Source organism: Leptopilina boulardi, unplaced genomic scaffold (assembly GCF_019393585.1).
Source record: "Leptopilina boulardi isolate dan_hultmark-lab unplaced genomic scaffold, ZJU_Lbou_2.1 LbouV2_377, whole genome shotgun sequence".
Taxonomy (NCBI): domain Eukaryota; kingdom Metazoa; phylum Arthropoda; class Insecta; order Hymenoptera; family Figitidae; genus Leptopilina; species Leptopilina boulardi.
Window position 1 is genome coordinate 2,008,589 of NW_026137948.1, and position 16,952 is coordinate 2,025,540.

The 16,952-nt window shown below is 30.8% G+C and overlaps 1 protein-coding gene across 1 annotated transcript in view; it reads left to right on the forward strand.

The window, feature by feature from the left end:
* The window catches only part of LOC127287928 (midasin), a 152,342-nt gene that overhangs the window by 80,740 nt on the left and 54,650 nt on the right, over positions 1-16,952 (forward strand). The window contains exon 4 of the mRNA XM_051315080.1: positions 11,692-12,758. Within this exon, the coding sequence (XP_051171037.1) occupies positions 11,692-12,758 (1,067 nt within the window). The remainder of the gene's footprint in view (positions 1-11,691; positions 12,759-16,952) is intronic.

Here is a 16,952-nt window from a genome sequence, read left to right on the forward strand (position 1 = left end):
ACGTGATGGAGCATTTTGGACCCCGGATTCGTGTTCAGGGCAAAATTTCCTTTCGGGAACACCTAGTCGCATTCATTATGCCGAAATGATGCAGGCCTGTGTAATTATACAGTTTGATTGAAGTGTGCAAAGGTTTTTCACGATTTTTCTGTATACTTTTATAATGCATGAGAAGAGATTACAATGAGTTGGGAGCATTTAGAAGCAAAATTCAACATGTGCTTTTCAAATATGTGGTTTTTTGATATGAGTTACGTTTTAAAATTTAATGTTTGAAGTCATTGCATTCTTTGTGTAAAGGAGGCACACATTCCTGTATGGGTTCAAATTACTTCTTATTAGGTAGATAATATAATCACGTTGTGCCGTTACTCAAAAACCTCCGTTAAAAAAGTTATATCAGTTTAACTGCTAACTTGTAGAAATTTTGAAAAAGTTGTCTCGCAAGTTTGAAGCTACATAGTTTTTATTCAATTTGAGGCACATCATTATTTCATGGATTTTTTAGTTCTTTACACTCCCACCTACTTCTATTGCAAGCCACAAGACACACAATGTTTCGTTAAAAAAGTTACAGTCTAAAAACAAAAAAAGCAGTCAATATCACACACTAGAAACTGTCGATTTCACCACTTTAACTTACGTTCGTCATTTCCTACATAATGAAAAAAATTATATAACGCATGATACATTTAAAAAGCCCTATAATTGGTCAAATTATGGTATTGAAAAATTATTAAAAAAATTCTTAAGGTATCATAATGAGCGATAACATAAAGTTTAAAAGTTCTAGAGATATGCCCATATAAGTCATCAATGTCACGATTCGACAAATACCAACATGAATAAAATTTCCAAAATTAATTAAATTGAATCAAAAAATACACTTTTAAGCATTTTTGGGGTCGCTGAATACGAATCTGAAGTCAGATTTTAAAAATTCAAAATGGCGGATCCAAAATAGTGGTCGATTTTTGTTAAAACTCAATTTTTTTCTCCAAACTGGTTACATGGGGGTTTTTGGGGTCGCTGAATACGAATCTGCAGTCAGATTTTAAAAATTCAAAATGGCGGATCCAAAATGGTGGTCAATTTTTTTTAAAACTCAATATTTTTTCTCAAAACTGGTTACTCGGGGGTTTTTGGGGTCGCTGAATGCGAATATGTTGTCAAATTTTGGTTTACTTAAGAACTTCTGTAAATTGATCACATGTATTCTAAAAATAAAATATTTTATGAGAAAATTTACGGAGAGTATTTACTTGTGAATCCCTACCAGTTACATGTCCTTAATAGTTACAGAATATATTACTTTAATATTTTTTAATATTGGAGAGTGCTTAAGGGAGTGGTATCGTTTGAGTATCGTAATACTGTTAATTTTTTGGCCTCTACTATGAAACCGTGTCCGTTTTGGATGTTTGGTACCGCAACAGCTCTTTTTTGATATTCTTTGGTAGACATGTGTCTTTGTACTTTTTTATGTTTTGCAGCATCGTAATAAACAATTTTTAATTTTTTGAACTTTACTTTAGCCCATTCAAAAAGAGTTTGGGATGTTAAAATTGCTTCTGTTGGTAGAGCCTGTAAACTCGCTCGTGTAGCTTCTCGTTTAAAAGTCGCACCGATCCCATCGCAAGCTCCTTTACCATGAGCTCTTGCATGCGTGTGCCACTCAGCATCAATTTCCAAATTTTTGTTTATGATGAGCAAGATTGCTCATCTGAAATCTGTTTTTATTGTGCTGTTTAGCGCCGTCCGTAAAATAAATAATTTTTTGCACTTGAGGAACTACTTTCTTAATTTTGGGTATTAAAAATTCTTGTAAAATATAAACGGCGGCAGTATCCTGAGTTGTGCTTTCGGACAATGCAATTAAACTTTGATATCCTAAATCCGTTCCAGATTTATAATAAAAAATTGCCGGATGTACCGTGCATTGGCTGTTATTATAGTGGGAAGCTTGTGCTGCATCCTGTGCGACATAAGCATAATTTTCTGAAAAATCTATCTGCACTAAAACTTCGTTTTCTTTCAAATTATTTTTTCGATTCGATAAATACTCAGACTGATTTTTTGATATAAAATCATGAGGTATTAATTTTTTAACTTAGCACAAAATTCAGTTACAAACTCTGCAGCATCAAGACACTTTTTCTTTAACGTACAGCGATCAGTTGTTTCCCATGTACTGTAAATTATCTGAACAATACCTTTTTGCTCAAAAATTTCAGTAAGATAAGTCGAGAATTCTTCAAAATTAGGGGAAGATGCACATTCATTTAAATAACACGAAGGTTGTTGATTTTCACATAGTATGAACTTAAAGCAGTCTTTATAATTTCGAATAATTTTGCGAGTCCTTTGTAAGTCTTTCAAGATTAGAAGCGTCGATCATGGCCTTACAATTTTCATGAATAGTGCAAACGCATACACTATGTGTGCCCTTTGCTCCCGCCAGTACGCACCATTTCGGTCTTAATTCAGCAAACTTACTGAAACCGATTGGACAATCTGGATTAAGTTTTTTAAAATCATTATATAAACTGCTTACATCACTCAGAAGTAATCGTTTTTGTACTTTTTGTTTTTCTCGACTTACTTTAATTGTAACAGGGTCCTTCTTATTTGGCATAACTCTACTATAGAGGTCACTCTCATAAAATTGTATGACTTTATCAACCGTAATCGTAGGTAACTTCTTTCCGTCTTTTAGAATTGGCATTGCTAAAACACCTTCTATTTTCTTTAAATCTCTTGATTTTTTTAGTCATTGTGATGGATGTTCCGAATTCTTCGGCTTCTTTTAAACCGTTTAACAGTTCCTCTAATTCCTGTTCTCTAGAAAGATGAATTTTTTTTAACGGCGGTGAATCTGTTTCAGAATCTAATTCTACATTATCTTCCTCAAAATTGTCTGTATTTACAGTATTAGCATTACTAATAGAAGCCGATATATTGTTCTTGTAAAATTGAGTACGGCATTGCTTACATATTTTTAAATTAGCGAACGAATTTCCAAATTTTTCGATAATAAATTTCGACATATTTCGCAACTCCTTTCCTCTGTGGCCATCCACTCTGAAAGGATTTGCACATCTATCTATTCGCGAGTTAGACTTTGAGAGGACATGATTTGTCGACGGCATTTTATTCATTTTTTTTAAATTGAAGAAATCTTCACAGTTAATAGGTTAACATTCAAAGCAAACCAACAAAACAAATACCAGAGATAGTCAAATATATTCTTTTAATTGAATAACACTAAAATCTAAGAATAACAAAGTATGAACTGAAAAAACTAAATAATACTTCAAGAAAAATTAAAACTATACTGTAACAGCAGCAGCAAAAAAAATATAATTAACGGGTATAATTATCCTGCTAAAGAAGCAAGAAAGAAAAACAAATCTTAAATAACAGACTGTAAACTGCCAAAAGCATGAAAAAAGACTGTTTAAAGTAACCAAAACTGTGGCAATACTTTGACAGGAAAACAAAAAAACTTTATCGTAAATAACGAGCTTTAAACTGAAAGAAGCAGACCAAAAAAACATACCAACATAAATGGTAAGAAACGAAGAAAAAACTATCTAAAGTAAAGAATTATACTATGACAGTAGAGCGACGAAACAAAATACTGTTTTGAATAACAACACAGAAATATTAAAACTATACTGTAGCAGCAGCAGCGAAAAGAAATTAATGGATGTAATGAACCTTACATTGCGAAAAAAGCAAGGGAGAAAAATAAACATTAAATAACAAACTTTATAAACTGAAAAAAGCAGGAAAAATTATTATGTTAAGTAATCAAAACTGCAGTAATGATTTGACAGGAAAACAAAAGAACTTTACTGTTAATAACGAGCTTTATACCACAAAAAATCAGACTAAAAAACCATGCCTACATAAATGACAAGCAACGAAAAAAAAACTATCGAAAGTAACGAATTATACTATGACAGTAGAGCGACGAAACAAAATACTGTTTTGAATAACAACACAGAAATATGCTCTGCTAAATGACAAATACTTTTTGACAGAAACAGCGAAGAAAAAGAACTATCGTAAGCTACAAATAATATGCAATGACAGAATAGTCCAAAAAACACAATCAATCGTAAATAAAAAACTAAGCGCATATGAAAAATAAAAAAATAGTATGTAAAAATAATGAGTAGTAAAGTGTTTGTAAGGACTTTTGATATTTAAATCTTTCTTTTACATAGGTAAAATCATAAAGCTCTAAAAAATATACACTGTTAATTACAATGCTGTCGTTCATAAAAGGTTTAAAAAGACACTTGGCTAAAAAATATACAAGTGCTCCTTTGTTTTAAAATTGAGCGACCTTTAAAACACCCGAATAACATATTTAATCAAAAAAATTTAATTTTATCATTCATTCATCGACCCCAAAAACCCCCGAGTAACCAGTTTTGAGAAAAAAATTGAGTTTTAACAAAAATCGACCACCATTTTGGAACGGCCATTTTTAATATTTAAAATCTGACTTCAGATTCGTATTTAGCGACCCCAAAAACCCTTGAGTAACCAGTTTTGAGAAAAAATATTGAGTTTTAACAAAAATCGACCACCATTTTGGATCTGTCATTTTGAATTTTTAAAATCTGACTTCAGATTCGTATTTAGCGACACCAAAAACCCCCAAGTAACCAGTTTTGAGAAAAAAATTGAGTTTTAACAAAAATCGACCACCATTTTGGATCGGCCATTTTGAATATTTAAAATCTGACTTCAGATTCGTATTCAGCGACCCCAAAAACCCTTGAGTAACCAGTTTTGAGAAAAAATATTGAGTTTTAACAAAAATCGACCACCATTTTGGATCTGTCATTTTGAATTTTTAAAATCTGACTTCAGATTCGTATTCAGCGACACCAAAAACCCCCAAGTAACCAGTTTTGAGAAAAAAATTGAGTTTTAACAAAAATCGACCACCATTTTGGATCGGCCATTTTGAATATTTAAAATCTGACTTCAGATTCGTATTCAGCGACCCCAAAAACCCTTGAGTAACCAGTTTTGAGAAAAAATATTGAGTTTTAACAAAAATCGACCACCATTTTGGATCTGTCATTTTGAATTTTTAAAATCTGACTTCAGATTCGTATTCAGCGACACCAAAAACCCCCAAGTAACCAGTTTTGAGAAAAAAATTGAGTTTTAACAAAAATCGACCACCATTTTGGATCGGCCATTTTGAATATTTAAAATCTGACTTCAGATTCGTATTCAGCGACCCCAAAAACCCCCATGTAACCAGTTTGGAGAAAAAAATTGAGTTTTAACAAAAATCGACCACCATTTTGGATCCGCCATTTTGAATTTTTAAAATCTAACTTCAGATTCGTATTTAGCGACCCCAAAAATGCTTAAAAGTGTATTTTTTGATTCAATTTATTTAATTTTGGAAATTTTATTCATGATTGTATTTGTGGAATCGTGACATTGATGACTTATATCACATCTACAGGCGCCGCCATATTGAATTTCTGAAATCGCCCATCTGCTTTCGAAGGTCAAGAGTGTACAAGTTTTTTCAGCCCTTAAACGATTTTTTTATCAAGCCAACGTACTGAAAACTTTTGTGACTTAGTATAACGTACTGTTATTGTACTGGTACAATACTAGTATGATGTACAATATAAAATATTATATACCCTCCCCTTTCTCTTCCTACAATAGTATTTTAATTATTTTAATTTATTATTGAAAAGAAAATATGTGGGAGAACTGAAATAATAATAATTCATTTTTAGTTATTTATTTTTATTCAATAATTTTTTTTATTTATATTATATATGTCTTTGCATATATTATATAAAATATATGTAACTTGTATTCCCACTTATCTTAAAATATCCGGTGTTTTATATTATTTTAATTACTTAACTTTATCAAATATTAATTGATTATTTATTTATATTTAAACATTATTTCAAAAGAATTTTAAACTTGATGTTTAAAATTGCTTTGATGTTAAGAAAAACTATAACGAAATAACACACAATTGATTTTAAAAATATATCAAAATGATCAAGACCGAATTTATGAATTTTTTCAATATAAATGTATAAAAAAGATTATAAAAGAAATGATTTTGATGTTTTTCAATGAAATAACACCATGGCACAAAGCGGCATGTCAAAGTAAAAGAATATAAATCTTATAAAGATCGATAATTTAATATAAATTTAATCTCGGATATTCAAGATAAGTACAGAAGCTCAAGTTACAAACGTTAAAACTCTTGCTGCATCATAAACCACTTTTTTCACCAACATTTATTGCACCGTTTTCAGTGACACGTTCATATTTGACAAATTGTCAGGAAAGTGAGGTTGGGTTGGCATTACCGCAGCGAAGATTCCCAGTACGACGTACCAGTATTATACTTGTATCGTACGAGTATGTTGTGCTTCTTATTTCAGAAGTATGACGTACTGATATTGTACAATTATTACTAGAATTGAGTCTGCATATTTATTTACCTTTTGCAACACAAATTTTTTCATATTTTGTCATTTTAACCTATTTTTTTGCGAATTACCAAGTTTCTACCCAATGTCCACTCAATGTCTACTTTATAAAGTGGGCGTTGAGTCATTTTATTCCGCCAGGGAATATATCAAAATTTATTAGTATTCCTATTCAAAAAGTTATTAACAAAACAGAATGTCACATTAAAAATAGTTTTGATTTTAATAAACAAATTGAAAATAAAAAAATTACACCTAATTGTAGATTAATTTCATTAGATGCAAAATCTCTTTTTACTAATATTTCTAAATCATTGGTATTAAAATGTGTAAAGTTAAAGGCGTGAAATTAGACAACATATAAAACTTCTTGATGACGTCTTTTTAGATATCTTGGAATTTTGTATTGATGATGCCTATTCTTCTTTTAAAAATGAATTTTATAAACAGATTTTTGGACCACCAATGGGTTCACCAATATTGGGCATAACCCTATTGAAAATCGCACATGGGATCCTATATATGATTCCATAATTATAGGTTCCTTTATAAAAACCGTTATGAAATCCTAAGTCGACATAGGAATCCGCATAGAATTCCATGTAAAATCATATATGAAATTCGGACACGATTTGGTGTATGATTTCATGTAGGAATTTATGATGTTGTTTCTACATTGAAATCTATGTGAATTCCTACATTATTTCCTATAATTTTTCTGGCATATTATTTTTGTCAATTTCCTTCATAGTCAACTCACATCAAATCTTATAAAAAATATCATATAAAATTCTAAAGATTTCCTTATATGAAATCTTACATACAAGTTTTAATATAGGAATCTATATGGGATTTCATGTGCATTCTTACATATGATTTCACATGGGTTTGAACATAGGAAATCACATGGGATTTCATGTTGGCTGCTTTATGCAGAAGGCAGTTAACAAAAATTAAAAATTAAATAATATTACTGCAATTTATCTGAAAAGAAAAAAATTTGTGCTTTGCAATACACCTTCTGAGTTAAATTCTCAGCTTATATAGTATTCAATAATGATCTCAACTGTGAGAAAAAAATTATCACCATCTGGCGGCGTAAGAGTGGAATTATGATTTACATTTACATTTCCTATGTAGGAATCCATGTGAGAACATATATAGGATCTTATGTAAGATACTACATATACGATTTTACATAGATTCCTACATACATGATGGAATCCATGTAGAATCTTAAGTAATATCTTACATAAGATCCTGCATATGTTCTCACATGGATTCCTACATAGGAAATGTAAATGTAAATCATAATTCCACTCTTACGCCGCCAGATGGTGAAAAAATTTTTTTTCTCACAGTTGAGATCATTATTGAATACTATATAAGCTGAGACTTTAACTCAGAAGGTGTATTGCAAAGCACAAATTTTTTTCAGATAAATTGCAGTAATATTATTTAATTTTTCATTAAATAATTTTTAATTTTTGTTAACTGCCTTCTGTATAATACAGTTAACTGAAATTTATCACATGAAATCCTATATTGTTTTCTATATATAAATCCATGTGATTTTTTATGTTCAAATGCCATATGGTTTCCTATATTAAAACTTGTATGTAAGATTTCATAACGGTTTTTTATAAAGGAACCTATAATTATGGAATCATATAGTATAGGATCCCATGTGGGGATTTTCAATAGGGTATAGCTGACCTTGTAATGGAAAAATTAGAATCAGGTGTTTTAAAAAATTTAAGTTTTTCATATTATTTTTATCGACGATATGTTGATGATATTTTTGTCATTGTTGAGGAAAATAACATTAACAATTTACTTTCCGCATTTAACAAATATAATGAAAATATACAGTTTACTATAGAAATAAAAAAATCTTAATTCTATTAATTTTCTTGATGTCACAATCATTAGAGAGAATGATTCTATCATCAATTAAAATCTTTTTTTAAAAACATTTACAGAAACTATGATGCTAAAGTCGTTTTCTCTTATGAAAAAGATCCCTTTAAGGTTTTTTCAAAAAATAAGGATATTACAAATTTTCAATATAGGAATCACGTTGTTTATAATATTCCATGGCAATGTGGAGCCTGTTATATTTGTGAAACAAGTAGTTACATTAAAGACAGAATTTATCAACATAAAAGAGACAGCAGACTTGATAACAGAAGTACTGCTTTAGTCATCCACTAATTAATATTAGTTATAATATAACAATATAATAATATGATGATATTATGGTACTTTAATGTTGATTGTATCATAATTGATAATATTAATTGATGTTAATGCTGATATTAATAATGTTTAATTATTATTATTGTTATTTTAATTCAGTTTTTGAATTTCACGCATTAAAGTTATATAGTACCCCAGATAACAAACGTGTCCGGCACGCCCGGCACGTTGAATGCGCCAGACCGTGTGTCTGCTGGAACGCAGCGATTTTACCAGCTAACTTTTCGAAGCTCAAGCGGGCTTGCAATGTGCCAGAGTTTATACTTACACATTATTTAGATCGAATGCACGCTCTGGTCTGACAGTCGTCTAGATTTCATTGATTTTAATTTTCCAAATCAAATAAAAAATATATAATAGGTTTGAAATAATGTATAAATTTAATGTTTATTTAAATTCATGTGATCAGTTTTTAGTGATTTTTAATAAAAAATAATATAAAAAATAAGAATAGGGGATAAATAAATCTTCGATAAATAAATTTATACAATTATGATATTCATGAATATTTTCATCACTTTTGTTCCTATTATTTTTATTTTCTTAATAAGATACATACATCTGAAATTATTTTCACTAATCTTATCTTTAAATTCATAAATTTGTTTGAATTTTTATAGAAATGTTCAATTTTTTATCAATTTACTCATAATTTTATACGCCGTGTAGAAATTTTGCTATGGCTCGGATCGGACGGTAATGCAACGCCGGGTCCGATTTGGCCCTGATTATGAAATCCACATTTTTTCGTGGCCCTGATCTGGGCCAGATTATTATTCACTACCAGGGCCCTGGTAGGGAAATTTCTACACGGGTCACTTTCTTTTTTATAACAGCAATTTTTATGATAAAATATCATGAAAGGCGTCAATTTGTAAAAAAACTGATTTTTTGCACCTATTTCTTTAAAAAAATTTAGTTTCCGGTAGGAGTTTGAAATACCAAATTTAGGTACTTTATTTTTACCCCAAAATGAAAGGTTTAAGCGAAAAAAATTGAGGTCCTGAGTTAAAACATGATATGCCTTGTTTTTCGACTAATTTGAGTGGACTAACATTATTTACAAAAAATTTAATATTGGATATTAAAATTTGATCAAAACATAAATTACTTGATTTTCAACAAATAATTACTGGCATTCCAAATTAATGAACGTAGTACTAAAATATTATAGTGTTTAAAAATAATCAAATTCCGAAATTTTGTAAATTTTTGTAGCTTGATAATTTTTCTTGAACTTTTAAAAACTTGAGATTTAAGTTAATATAAATGATTTTCTTTGTTTTAAAAAAAATTTAAATTGGAGTTTTTTACTATTTTAATTTAGATTACATTATCACAGTTTTCTTGAAAGTATCAAATTGATACCAAAATTTGTATCAATTTTTTATTTGATCCACATTTTAGGTATCAATTCGTTGCAATTTGATACTTTTAAGTTAACAGTGATTTCCATATAAGAAAATTCTGATAAAAAATGAGTTTTGATTTAGTATTAGCATTATATAAATTACATTAGTTTATTAACAAAAATTTGCTATATCGAAAAAATTGGAATGTATGCAGAGTTCACTTGATTGAAATTTAAGTTCATGTCCATGTCATTCTAAATTAAAATGTCAAAGTTAATAAACTCCAAATATAAAGTTAGGTATTAAAATTCATATACCATTTTTATGTTGTATAGATGAAAAAAATTGTAATTTTTATTCATTAACATAATTAATCATTTAAAACTTTTTAAATTGACAAAATTATTAATTGATATCATTAATGTTCATAAAAATATATACGATAATATACTTTTAGTAATAATAAACATCTGAAAAGCTATTTGATGACTTTACAAAATAATATAAGTTCGTTATAAGAGACATTTTCTCAAAAATTTTCATAGCCTCCCCTGGTCGAGCGCGTTAAGGCGCTCCCTGTGCGGTTGAGAGCTATGATGGTCGAGGGTTTGAATCTCAGAGTCAACCTGTCGGAAAAATTTCAAGAATGAGTGATGAATACTCTTTTTTTAAAATTTATTAATATTATTGACGTCAAATAAAAACAAAATGTAACGAGCTCTAATTTTATTATATAAATTATATTCCACTTATTTCAATCAATTTAATATATTCGTATATTATCGGCACCAGTGGCACACATATTGCCAGTACGCGTGTGCCACACAAACGGGCGGACTATTTGGACAGCAATGGCACGCACATTGAGCTGCTTTTGGGTAGGCATTTTGTTATCTGGGTAGATCCCTCAGTTATAAACTCATGTGAACATTATAGATTTTATATCATTAATCAGACCCATAAATGATAAAGTAGGTTTTTAATCTTTTAACAAATTAACACATAAACATCATACCACATAATTTAAATTAAGTTTAGTTTCACGGAAGCACTCCCTTTTTGGGAAAATCATATTTTTGATAAAATTATTTATTTTTTCATTTGAAATTATTAAATGAAGGTGGAAATCCATATTGGTGAGTTTGAGGTTATGTTTGTCAATCTAATTAAATTTTATTTTTATAACAAACTTAAAAAATGTAAATTTAATTTCAGTTTATAAATCTGATAAGGCCCGACGTTGACGGGCGAAAGCTCATTTAATTACCAATTTTAAAAATAAAATGTGGATTTATCCAAAAAACAATTAACATCTTTACTAATTTATAATTTATTTAGAAATTATATAATTATAAAAAATATATAAGAACATAAACACAAATATAATAAACGCATTATAAAATCCACTTTATAAAATTCTGATAAACAACAAATTATATAATTTTTAATTCGATAGCACAAAAATTCTCACAGATCTAATGTGGTAAATATTTATACGTCCCAATAATAATTTCAAATCAGTTATTAACATTCGTTTTTTGAGTCATTAGAATGATAAATTATTTGATTTCCAGGATGGCTTGGAATTGCATTGCAATCGTTCTAGATATGTCTGAATCGCTACGATTAAAATATGTTTCCTCCCTAATTGATTCAACTGTGATAGATGAATTCATAATAAATTACAAAAAACAATGTACAAATTTCTATTCTGCATTGTCTGAAAATCCATCTGAAGAAATTGATCTTATTTTAGAGGAAATACCTTCTGTGATATCTGTTTCTGGTGTTTTGCTTCCTGTCTTGAATAGTAACGCTGAAAAATTAAAGTTTTCTTTGGTGCCCGTCCCATCGATGAAAGAGAATCTTCGCAGCTTAGCTTTAGCAGTTGCAACAGGAAAATGCGTTTGCGTACAAGGTACAGTTGGTTGCGGAAAGACCAGCATAATTGAATACATAGCCAATGTCACTGGTCGAGGTCAATCAGATTTTATCCGAGTTCAATTAGGCGATCAAGTAGACTCAAAGGTAATGCTTGGTACTTACCGTTGCACTGAGATTCCCGGCGAATTTATTTGGCTGCCTGGAATTTTAACAAAAGCTGTGACTGATGGAAAATGGCTTCTCTTGGAAGATATTGACAGCGCTACAATGGATGTATCAAGTACACTCAGCGATTTACTTGAAACAGGAAGATTGTCTGTTCCAGGACATCGGGATTTAATTCAAGTTAAAAGTGGCTTTCAATTGTTCATCACACAAAGATTGTTTTCCTCCACAACTGGACTACGTAAACCAGTTTCAAATGCATCAAATATGCTTTCGAAACATTGGACTTGCGTTAATATGGAACCACTTTTAAAAGGTGAACTTGTAACAATCGTTGAAACTTTATTTCCAAAATTGAGGACAATTGCTTCAAAAATGGTAGATGTTTTCCTGATTTTTCAATCAAGTGAAGAAAGTGACATGGAGTTGAAGAATATTTCTTCCAAATGTAGAAGACTAACTTCTACAAGGGATTTAATTAAATGGTGTTTGAGGGCTGCTGTTTATTATGTTTATCCAACGACTGAAGAAAAAAAGCAAAATCTCTTTGAAGATGCAATCGATATTTTTTGTTGTTCTACACCTGACGAAGGCAAGTAAATTTTAATTAATTTCATAATACAATTACTTTTTTTAATGAGTAAAAAGTCTAACTAACTAATGGTATACGGTTGAACTGACTTTAATCACTGATTAAGTTTTAATCACGGTTGGTGAAGCTAGCCCATAACTTTAAACTTCAATATTTCAGTATAACAGACTTAAGAAAAATATTAGCTCTTCTTTAACTGAAATTTTAATTTAGCATAATTTTCATTCAACTGAATTTAGAGTGAATCGAATTCGAATCACTTTAAATTCAGTTGAATGAGAATTATGTTAAATTAAAAATTCAGTTAAATAAGAATTATTATAAATAAAAAATTATGTAAAAGGAAATTCTGTAAAATAAAAGTTTGTTTGAAAAGAAAATCTGTCAAATGCCAATTCGAAAAATGAAAATTCGTCTAAAAATTAATTATTCTAATTTTTGAAAATTAAAATTTTAACTAATGATTTTTATGGAATAATCAGACGCCCCGAACGACTGTTGTTTACAATCTAGAAAAGATGGAGTTTTATCTCCGATGTAAAATGCAGCCAATGTGTCAATCTTTCAAACCTTCTTTAGTTGTCTCTTTATTAGTAGTTACAGTTTGACAAATTAAAAATTGGTGATTTTGCTCCACTTTACTCTTCACATAATTTTCAGGCTTCATAGTTTCCTAAAAGTCCTCTCTTTCCCTATTTGTCCCTAAAAGTACTCTATTTGAATAATTTTCCATAAATTTTTCCTATTTTTCACAAAAAATTAGTTTAAAGCTTTGATTTTTATGAGAATACTTAATGAAAATACTCATTTTTACCAAAATTTAATGAATTTATAACAAATGTTTGTATAGAATAATTATTATTTTTTTTTTACGAGGGAAGTGGAAAATCTGCATAAACCTGGAGGCCTACTTCCAAGTCAGATACCTGGAGCCCGTACTCTCAGGTTATGTGGGGATGACCGCTCTTGTTCTGGTCGACCCACTAAAAACCACACCCTTTTTGAGACTTTATACATCGCCAGTGGAAGTCTCCTTACCGTTGCTCTCGGTCCTAAATCCTTAACTGAGTGCCAGCGCCAGAAGAAGGAGAACCAGTTAAGGTCGCCCCCGTCCCGCGCGTGCACCCAGCCGAGCAGCAGGATTTCTCCGTGTTAACCTCCTCCTGTCGTCCTCTTTCGTCCTCATTACAGTTGTAATGAAGGACTCGACACTCCTCCAAGAGTCCGCGCTCTGCAAAATAATAGAAACCATGTTCTCGGATGTGACTTCAGTGCCCACAGCCCAGAACATGGCTTTCCTGAGTTCACGTCAGCGCCCGTAGAAAAAGAGCGTGTGCTCCGCGTCGTCAGTGTGTATTGACCTGACAACGCTTGTGTAAGGTAGAAGTCAACTTCACCGTGTTTCCTATCTAACCATGTGGCGAGGAGGGGAATCAGGCGGTAGGTCTACCTACCTTTAGACTCCCCATCCCATCTCTCCTGCCATTTCTGAACGAGTCTTTTTCTTGAATCTTTGCGTATTATCGCTTTGAGCACGGTGGGTCTGAGTAAAGTTCAACCCAAAGAAGCTTGCGTATCAAAATTTCTTCTTGATTTCTTTTTTAGGATGTCTCCTGATAATTTTGAGCCCAAAAAGAAAACAATCGCCTGAGCCGTTTTTGAAAAAACTCATTTTTTCGATATTAATTAACATATTTTTGAAAAAAATATATAATTGTAAGGTTATTATGGGCTTAATTCATTTAAAATAACCGAAATTAATGTTCCATAGGTGCTCAATTCTTTGCAACAATTTTAACCCATAAAAATACTTGAAAAACCGTGAAAAATGTGTTAAAAAGTCGATTTTTTTAAAATTACTCCCTCCCATTGCATTTTAACTGATTAATAGTGCTTACAAAAATTAAAGCTTATAAAATTATCTGTAATTTAAAAAAAAGTCGAACGATTTATCTTTAAAATTGTCAGAGATATGGCCTTTAGAATACAAAAAATATACAAAAAAATTTTTAAAAAGTCAGTTTTTGTGAAATATCTAATGTCTTGTAACTCTAAACATACTGCTACCCACGAATATATTAAAGTAGACATAATTCTGAGTAAATCTAAAAAAAATAGAGGTTTCTAGCTTAATTACAACAAAAGTTATGACCGTCTAAAAATTACTTTTTTATCTTTACTTCTATAACATTATTTTGTTAATGTCTTAATGTATTACGATGTTAATGTTGTTATTATATTATTATATAATTTATATTTATATATATATATATATATATATATATATATATACTGTTCATTGAGAGTCAAAATTATAAAAAAAAAATGAAGATCGATATTATTTTCACATGCAAAGTTTGTTACAAGCGTTTTATGCGTCTGTTCGTATTTTCGTAATACAACAAACTTTGCATTTGAAAATAATATCGATCTTCATTTTTTTTTATAATTTTGACTCTCAATGAACAGTATATATATATATATATATATATATAAATATATAAATATAAATTATATAATAATATAATAACAACATTAACATCGTAATACATTAAGACATTAACCAAATAATGTTATAGAAGTAAAGATAAAAAAGTAATTTTTAGACGGTCATAACTTTTGTTGTAATTAAGCTAGAAACCTCTATTTTTTTAGATTTACTCAGAATTATGTCTACTTTAATATATTCGTAAGTAGCAGTATGTTTAGAGTTACAAGACATTAGATATTTCACAAAAACTGACTTTTTAAAAATTTTTTTGTATATTTTTTGTATTCTAAAGGCCATATCTCTGACAATTTTAAAGATAAATCGTTCGACTTTTTTTTAAATTACAGATAATTTTATAAGCTTTAATTTTTGTAAGCACTATTAATCAGTTAAAATGCAATGGGAGGGAGTAATTTTAAAAAAATCGACTTTTTAACACATTTTTCACGGTTTTTCAAGTATTTTTATGGGTTAAAATTGTTGCAAAGAATTGAGCACCTATGGAACATTAATTTCGGTTATTTTAAATGAATTAAGCCCATAATAACCTTACAATTATATATTTTTTTCAAAAATATGTTAATTAATATCGAAAAAATGAGTTTTTTCAAAAACGGCTCAGGCGATTGTTTTCTTTTTGGGCTCAAAATTATCAGGAGACATCCTAAAAAAGAAATCAAGAAGAAATTTTGATACGCAAGCTTCTTTGGGTTGTACTTTACTCAGACCCACCGTGTGAGTCTATCGCTATGCTCTGAAGTACCCGCCAGATCTTTGTTAAGATGGAAGATCTCCTTCCTTTCCATCGCCAATAAATCCATTGGCGTTAATCCAGCGAGTACCAGAACAGCGCAAGTAGACATCGTTCTGAAGGCTGACACAATTCTCCGTGCCGGGTCTCTCTGGACCGCGAGGAGCCGGTCAGAGATACAGTGGAACTTTAGGGCCGAAGCCCAAACAGGGGCAGCATAAATCTGCTTTGATTAAACCACAGTCGCCACTAGTCTACGTTTCTTTTCCCTGGAGCCACCGATATTGGGCATCATCTTCGAAAGGTTTCCCATGCATTCGGTGGCTTGGAGTGACGAGATGTTAATATGTTGGCCGAAACTCAAACGTTTGTCCAACGTCACTCCCAGGTATTTCAGTTTTGTCCCCCATGAAACTACAGATACTCCAATTTCCAACCGTGGGAATCGGAAGTCTCTCCGGTCTGTGACGAGCAGAGCCTCGGTTTTCTCAACAGCCATTTTCAGGGCATGTCGGTCCAACCAAAACCCTATTCGTCGCAGACTATCATCGAGTTTTATCTGTAAAAGATTTATCTCGTCCGCACAGCACACTAAAAGCACGTCATCCGCGAACCCGGTTGGAAACGTATCTTCCAGTAAGTCCAACCTCAGGAAACCGTCATACATGACGTTCCATATGGTTGCATCGCTCTCGTACACAACCCATCTATCGCTCAGATAGTCATCTATCATTCGCAACAGATAGGTTGGCACCCCTTTACGTTTCATCGCCTCGATACTATTATCCCATCTCGCGGAATTGAACGCGATTCGTATGTCTATGGCTACGAGTGCGCAAAATCCCTTCTTTTTCCCTGATTTGACTTTATGTGCCTTTTCAACAACCGCTAAAATCGCGTCTACCGTTGACCGACCCTTTCTAAAGCCAAACTGGTTTTCGGATAAGCTACG